The following is an 8,600-nucleotide window of genomic DNA, read 5'->3' as shown; positions in this document are numbered from 1 at the left end:
ACAAGTCCTGCAGGGTGGGCAGTGTAGTTCCAATAGTGCGTTCAGCCGAACGCACTACTCTCTGCAGAGCCTTCCTGTCCTGAGCGGAGCAGTTGCCAAACCAGGCTGTGATGCTTCCTGTCAGGACGCCTCTACAGCTCCAGAGTAGAAGGACTGAAGGATCCTCTGGGAAACTTTAAATTTCCTCAGCTGCCTGAGGTGGTAGAGGCGCTGCCTTGCCTTTCTCACCAGAGTGTCTGTGTTCGTGACCATGTCAGATCCTCGGTGATGTGGACTCCCAGGTATTTATATCCGCTCACCCTCCCCACAGTAGTCCCGTTAATCCCCAGTGGTGAGTACGTCCTCTGTTGTTGTGCCTCCTAAAGTCCACAATCAGCTCCTTAGTTTTGGTGACATTCATGATGAGGCTGTTGTCCTGGCACCAGAGTGACAGATCAGCAACTTCCTCCAGGTAGGCCTTCTCGCCGTTGTCGGAGATCAGGCCCACCACCACTGTGTCATCCGCAAACTTGATGATGGTGTTGGAGCTGAACCTGGCCACACAGTCATGTGTGTACAGGGAGTACAGTAGGGGCTGAGGACGCAACCCTGGGGGGATCCTGTGTTCAGGGTGAGGGATTTGGAGGTGTGTCTGCCCACCCTGACCACCTGTGGCCTGGCGGTCAGGAAGTCCAGGATCCAAGCACACAGGGGGGTGTTCAGTCCCAGCTCAATCAGCTTGCCGCCAGTCTGGAGGGACTATGGTGTTGAAAGCTGAACTATAATCAATGAACAGCAGCCTCCCATAGCCCCCTCTGGCTGTCCAGATGAGAGAGTGTGGTGTGCAGTACCTGGGAGACAGCATCATCCGTGGATCTGTTTGGGCGATAAGCAAACTGCAGCGGGTCCATGGAGGAAGGGAGGAAGGCGCAGATGTAGTCCTTTATCAGCCTCTCAGCATTTCATGACCACCGAGGTGAGGGCCACCGGTCGGTAGTCATTCATACATGCTGGAGAAGCATTCTTGGGCACAGGGACAATAGTGGATCTCTTGAAGCAGGCGGGGACCACGGACTCAGCCAGGAGAGGTTGAATATTGTGGTGAACACTGGAGCTAGCTGGTTAGCACAGGTCTTCAGTACTCGCCCAGATATGCCATCTGGACCTGCAGCTTTCCTGGTGTTCACCCTCAACAGAGCCCTCCTCACACTGTGCTCGGTCACAGAGAGTGTGTGTTCATCCCCAGCGGTAGAACTCACCGCTACGCTTAACGGTGTTGTTGTTAGCGGCGAGCTAGCGCTGTTGTTGCTAGCCTCAAACCGTGCATAAAATGAGTTCAGGTCGTCCGCTAGGGATGCGTCGGCACTCACCATAGCGCGGCGTCTGCTCTGGTAGTCTGTGATAGTCCGTAGCCCCTGCCATAGGCGCCTGGTGTCGCGCTGCTCCATCTGTGATTCCACTCTGTCTCGGTACTTCCTCTTGGCTTCCTTCACCGCTCTCCTCAGTCCATAGACCGCTGCCTTGTACTCGTCCATGTTGCCGGATACAAGACCGGAGTTATAGGCAGCAGTACGGGCGTTCACAGCTTCACGGATGGATCTATCAACCCACGGCTTTTGGTTAGGAAAGACCCTAACTTTTACCGTGGGGACGATGGTGTCCGTTAAGCGTTGCTATGAGGCTCATTGCTACTCAAGAACTCGCTGACGTCACTGGAACTGGATTGGATCATGTCCCAGTCGACGACACGCAGAGCGCCCTGTAGCTCAGCCTCTGATTGGTCAGACCACCGCTTCACGCCTCGTCACTACCGCTTCCCGCGATCTTTTGCGGTATCCGGAAGCAGAAAAATGGCGGCGTGGTCTGATTTTCCGAACGGAGGAGAGAGACAGCCTTGTAGCCTCTCTTGAATGGCGATAGCAGTGGTCCAACGTTCTTTCCTCTGGTAGCACACGTAATGTGCTGGTGAAAGTTCGGCATGACTTTTTTAGGTTAGCCTATTAAAGTCCCCAGCCACCACCACAGCCGCGTCGGATACTTGTTCTGATGCCGACATAACACATCATGTAGGTCCGATAGTGCTACGCCGGTGTCCGCTTGTGGTGGAATGTAGACGGCTGTGGTGATGACCGAGCTGACCTACCCGGCAAGGTAGAATGGACGGCATGAGATCGTCAGATGTTCCAGGTTCGGCGAGCAGGAACGAGAAAGAGTCTTAATGTTCTTGGGGTCGCACCACATGTTGTTCGTCATGAAGCAGACCCCTCCACCCTTAGATTTACCAGACTCTTCCGTTCTGTCTGCACGGAAAACAGAGAAGGACTCGGTTGGGCATATGACTCGATCCGGCACCAGCGGGTTCAGCCATGTTTCCGTCAGACAAAAGATATTACAATCCCTCATGTCCCGTTGGAATCTGATTCTTGCCCTAACATCATCCATCTTATTTTCCAGAGACTGGACGTTAGCAAGAAGGATGCTGGGCAGAGGTGGACGGTGGGCTTGAACTCTCAGTCTGTTCCGAATTCCGCCCGCTTCCCTCGATGTTTTCGCTGCCTCCCGTAGTAGCGGCTCCACTGTTGTTGATGTGGTTCGCTCGTACGATCTCTGCCGGCCACGCTGGATCGATGGAAAAAGTGGACAAAAACCCTTGTTTTGCGCAAAAGTTTATGTCCAAAAGTGTGCTGTGGTCGTATGTTGTTAGTGCCGATGTGTTTGTGGCAAAGAAAACATTAAAAATAAACACAAAAACTAAAAGAGCGCACAATCTCCGCGGAGCTACCTCGACGGCGTCTGGACACAGCCGCGCCATCTTAGATGATGTCACAGCACATGTTCACATAGATGATGTCACGGCACATGTTCACATCGATGATGTCACAGTACATGTTCACATCGATGATGTCACGGCACATGTTCACATCGATGATGTCACGGCACATGTTCACATCGATGATGTCACAGCACATGTTCACATCGATGATGTCACAGTACATGTTCACATCGATGATGTCATGGCACATGTTCACATCGATGATGTCACGGCACATGTTCACATAGATGATGTCACGGCACATGTTCACATCGATGATGTCACGGCACATGATCACATCGATGATGTCATAGCACATGTTCACATCGATGATGTCACAGCACATGTTCACATCGATGATGTCACGGCACATGTTCACATAGATGATGTCACGGCACATGTTCACATCGATGATGTCACGGCACATGATCACATCGATGATGTCACGGCACATGTTCACATAGATGATGTCACGGCACATGTTCACATCGATGATGTCACGGCACATGATCACATCGATGATGTCACGGCACATGTTCACATAGATGATGTCACGGCACATGTTCACATCGATGATGTCACGGCACATGTTCACATCGATGATGTCACGGTACATGTTCACATCGATGATGTCACGGCACATGTTCACATAGATGATGTCACGGCACATGTTCACATCGATGATGTCACGGTACATGTTCACATCGATGATGTCACGGCACATGTTCACATAGATGATGTCACGGCACATGTTCACATCGATGATGTCACGGTACATGTTCACATAGATGATGTCACGGTACATGTTCACATAGATGATGTCACGGCACATGTTCACATCGATGATGTCACGGCACATGTTCACATCGATGATGTCACAGCACATGTTCACATCGATGATGTCACGGCACATGTTCACATCGATGATGTCATAGCACATGTTCACATCGATGATGTCACAGCACATGTTCACATAGATGATGTCACGGCACATGTTCACATCGATGATGTCACGGCACATGTTCACATCGATGATGTCACAGTACATGTTCACATCGATGATGTCACGGCACATGTTCACATCGATGATGTCACAGCACATGTTCACATCGATGATGTCACGGCACATGTTCACATCGATGATGTCACAGCACATGTTCACATCGATGATGTCACAGTACATGTTCACATCGATGATGTCACGGCACATGTTCACATTGATGATGTCACGGCACATGTTCACATCGATGATGTCATAGCACATGTTCACATCGATGATGTCATGGCACATGTTCACATCGATGATGTCACGGCACATGTTCACATCGATGATGTCATGGCACATGTTCACATCGATGATGTCACGGCACATGTTCACATCGATGATGTCACAGTACATGTTCACATCGATGATGTCACGGCACATGTTCACATCGATGATGTCACGGCACATGATCACATCGATGATGTCACGGCACATGTTCACATAGATGATGTCACGGCACATGTTCACATCGATGATGTCACAGCACATGTTCACATCGATGATGTCACGGCACATGTTCACATCGATGATGTCACAGCACATGTTCACATCGATGATGTCATAGCACATGATCACATCGATGATGTCACGGCACATGTTCACATAGATGATGTCACGGCACATGTTCACATCGATGATGTCACAGCACATGTTCACATCGATGATGTCACGGCACATGTTCACATCGATGATGTCACAGCACATGTTCACATCGATGATGTCACGGCACATGTTCACATCGATGATGTCACAGCACATGTTCACATAGATGATGTCACGGCACATGTTCACATCGATGATGTCACAGCACATGTTCACATCGATGATGTCACGGCACATGTTCACATCGATGATGTCACGGCACATGTTCACATCGATGATGTCACGGCACATGTTCACATCGATGATGTCACGGCACATGTTCACAGCGATGATGTCACAGCACATGTTCACATCGATGATGTCACAGTACATGTTCACATCGATGATGTCATAGCACATGTTCACATCGATGATGTCACGGCACATGTTCACATCGATGATGTCACAGCACATGTTCACATCGATGATGTCACGGCACATGTTCACATCGATGATGTCACGGCACATGTTCACATCGATGATGTCACAGCACATGTTCACATCGATGATGTCATAGCACATGTTCACATCAATGATGTCATGGCACATGTTCACATCGATGATGTCATAGCACATGTTCACATCGATGATGTCACGGTACATGTTCACATTGATGATGTCATAGCACATATACACATCGATGATGTCACGGCACATGTTCACATCAATATAAATCTAAAATAAAATGTATTGGCTGATTTAATGTGCTCCATTGTATTGTTTGATCCAGGACACGATGGCCGTGTGTGTTTAACGTGATGAGTCACTGTGAGGTCACCTGGTGGCTGGTCAGCCCCTCCGGCATGGGGCTCAGCTGAGGAGGAGGATGCTTCACCTCCGACACGGCCACATCCAGGTACCCGGCATCATCCTCCTCTTCTGCAGACACAACGCGGGACCAGCATTCAGACAGGTGAACAAGTGTGTGTGTGTGTGTGTGTGTGTGTGTGTGTGTGTGTGTGTGTGTGTGTGTGTGTCAGAATAAGACGGAGAGGGAAAACCAGAAGGCAGCTTTTAAATCTCTCTGCAGCTGGAGACACATCGAGACTCACTAAGTTTATTACCTCGAAAATATGAAGAGATTTCTATAGTCTCTGAAAGAGAGATGAGAGCGAGCGAGAGAGAGAGAGAGAGACAAAGAGGGCTTCGGCGAAAGATAAAACTTTCAAAACAACGCTGCATCTCCTCCGTAAGAGTAACGGGAGCTCAGAGAAACACGAGCCAGCACACTCTCGTCTGCATCGGCACAAAAGACATGCGGCAGTCTCAAAGCAAAAGAACCCCCCCCCCCCCACCTCCTCCTCCAGCCGTAACCATAAAGACACGGAGACCAAACGCTGCCACCGATCAAATTAAAGACTTTGCATTTGCGGAAAAGGAAATATATAAATATATATAATGCTGTGCAGATTTCCTCTCGATCGACAGCCTACAAATAGCAGCCGGCCTCTTTACCTCTTTGTGATGGAAGGGGGGGGGGGGGGAAGAGGCGGGGGGGAGGATTAGTTTGAGTCGTCGTGGGTCGGTGTCTATGATTTATGGAGCTGTTCGATACTCCATTAATGGATGGTAATCTCTCTCTCTATTGTCAGGCAGCAGCTCCTAGAACACAACCTATATATAAATATATATATATATAAATAAATATATATATAAAAATAAATATATATATATACTGTATATATAATTATATATATATAAATACATATATATTTATATATATATAGAGATAAATAAATATATATATATTTTTTTATATTTATATTTAAATATATATAGATTTATATATCTATCCATAAAAAACTTTACTTGACCACGTCGCCCGTCTTCAAAGCCTCATCCGGTTATAAGATCATTGGGATCTTTCTTTCTCTCTTTTATTTCCTCCCCCTGAAAGATTTGCTCGAAAAAAAGACGAAGCGGAAGTCAGACTTTGTGTCTCACTCGCTTTGCAAAGAGTCCAAAGAGTTTAATTCCCAGACTTCAATAAACCAATACCCATTATTTAAATGTTTTCTGACCAGCAACATGTCCAACAAAGGGACCGAACCTGTACCCAGCTGGTCTTTCCTCTGCAGGAAGGACACTTTGCGCATGACGGCGATCTTGGTCTTCTCGAGGCCGTCCTTCGTGCCGCTCCTCGCCGCCTTCATCAGCTGCTGCACCTGGGAAACAGAGGCGGCGTTAGAGACTCGGTTAGACTCCGCCCCCAATCCCCCGGAAGCTGCGGAGACAAGGGCCTGCGACCCCCCCCCCCCCCCCCCGCCTCTAATCAGAGGGCCCTCGAACACGTCACGCAGACACGACGGTCACCGAGTGATTGACCGCAAACTCCACCCCCCCGATCGCCGCGGCAACCGGGAGTACACACTCACTCACAGGGTGGTGGTAGTATTGGTTTTAATTTTAATTTTAAACGGTGCTACTTCAACGAAAGTAGGTCATTAATTGGACGGGGGAAAGTTGCACCGGTGCTTATGGAAGTCAATAAGAATATTGTTTAATTATTCACGCTTCTCATGAATGCGTATTGATGTTACGCCAGGCAGAGAGAGAGAGAGAGAGAGAGAGAGAGAGAGAGAGAAGTCACAGTCCAAAGGAAAGCTTGGATGCTGCAATGAGTCAGTTTTAAGCCCGTGAGTCAGCGTGTGCATATTCCTGCTGCGGGTCTTCATCAATCCTTTAGGCAAACATGGAGGCTCTGAGGAGGAGGAGGAAGAGGAGAAGAAGAAGAAGAAGAAGAAGAAGAAGAAGCCCTGTCCGTGTACCTTGATGTCATAGTTGTGTTTGCCCGACAGCCTCATGGCCAGCTCTCGCTTGGTCCGGGCACAGCGGTCCCTCAGCCGGCACCCTTCAGGGGGGGGCTACAGGTGTTGGGAGGGGGGAGGGGGCGGGGCCACGGGGCGGGAAGGTGTGGGGTGGGGGCACACAGGTCGCGTTTAGCCACAGAAAAGGAGGTGGAAGAGAGGAAGAGAAAGGAGGAAGAGAGGAGAAACGGAGGGAAAGTGATCAAGGAGGGGTGGGAAAACACAAGCTACGCAACATTGAATCACGAGCACGGGAGAGGGAGGGCGGGGTCACAGGGGTCACGGGGTCACGGGGTCACGGGGGGCGTGAGGCGAATGGACACCAGGTTGAGATGAGGATGGGCCACTTATGGGCGATTATTAAAGAAGCCAAGTCCGTCCCGTGAGAGGAGGCGGAGTCAACAGGAGAGAACTCCGGGGAGAAATAATCAGGCGAGACTAATGAGCAGCGATGTGTTTTAGACGCCCCAAATCGCCTGACAGTCAAAGCGTCTGCTATTAATTGTTCAACCAGTGCAGCTGACCCCCCCCCCCCCCCAAAACCCCCCAACCCACGCTTCCAAAAGTATCGATTTGACTCAGGATTTTAGTTTCAATCGAATCTCATCCATACATAAAAAATACATTAATAACGATTCAACTCAGTTCCCCGTGAGCGCGACTCTGACACGTGAGCGTGCACACAGCGCCATCGTGTGGAGGACTGGCGCCGTGCGGCCGAGCCGGCAGAGGAGGAGGAGGAGGAGGAGGAGGAGGAGGAGGAGGAGAGAGAGGCTCCTGGTGTGTAAGGCTGCGATGCATCTTTCATGCTCTTAATAGTTTCCTTCCACTTCTGAACATTAATAAAGACGACGGAGGAGCGTGAAATATTCTCTTTGATTATTTTTTGGGGTTTCTTTTAAGTGATGAAAAAACAACCTGAAAACCACCTGGCCGGTCGTATGGAACACACACACACACACACACACAGTCGCACCACCTTGCTCGGGGCCGGGTGTTTGGTCTCGTTGTCCGACTGCTCGTCGTAGCTTTCGAACTCGCTGGAGCTCCAGCCGTCGTCGGCGTCCGGCGGGGCGCCGTCCCGCTGAACGTCCTCGTAGATCATATCTGCTGAGCGCACATCAGCAGCTGCACATCAAGACGCACACACACACACACACGCACACACACACACACACACACAGAGTCGTGGGCCCGGCCGCTCACCTTCGTCGGGGGAGAGCGGCTCCTCGCCCGGGACGTCGTCGTAGATCACCCCCGAGGCCTCCGGCTCACGGGGAGCTGCTGTCGCATCACAGAACACAAACACACACAC

General features: G+C 50.0%; 1 protein-coding gene across 1 annotated transcript in view; it reads right to left on the bottom strand.

Moving 5' to 3' along the window:
• Positions 1-8,600, bottom strand: part of arhgef10la (Rho guanine nucleotide exchange factor (GEF) 10-like a) — a 119,903-nt gene that overhangs the window by 89,961 nt on the left and 21,342 nt on the right. Inside the window, exons 5-9 of the mRNA XM_056436584.1 lie at positions 8,492-8,569; positions 8,265-8,392; positions 7,247-7,342; positions 6,535-6,643; positions 5,257-5,357 (exon numbers count right to left, since the gene is read on the bottom strand). Coding sequence (XP_056292559.1) covers positions 5,257-5,357; positions 6,535-6,643; positions 7,247-7,342; positions 8,265-8,392; positions 8,492-8,569 — 512 coding nt within the window. The remainder of the gene's footprint in view (positions 1-5,256; positions 5,358-6,534; positions 6,644-7,246; positions 7,343-8,264; positions 8,393-8,491; positions 8,570-8,600) is intronic.

The sequence above is a fragment of the Pseudoliparis swirei genome, chromosome 18, assembly GCF_029220125.1.
Source record: "Pseudoliparis swirei isolate HS2019 ecotype Mariana Trench chromosome 18, NWPU_hadal_v1, whole genome shotgun sequence".
NCBI classification, from domain to species: Eukaryota; Metazoa; Chordata; class Actinopteri; order Perciformes; family Liparidae; genus Pseudoliparis; species Pseudoliparis swirei.
Note: the sequence above shows the minus strand (reverse complement) of the source record. Positions and strands in the feature narration are given on the sequence as shown.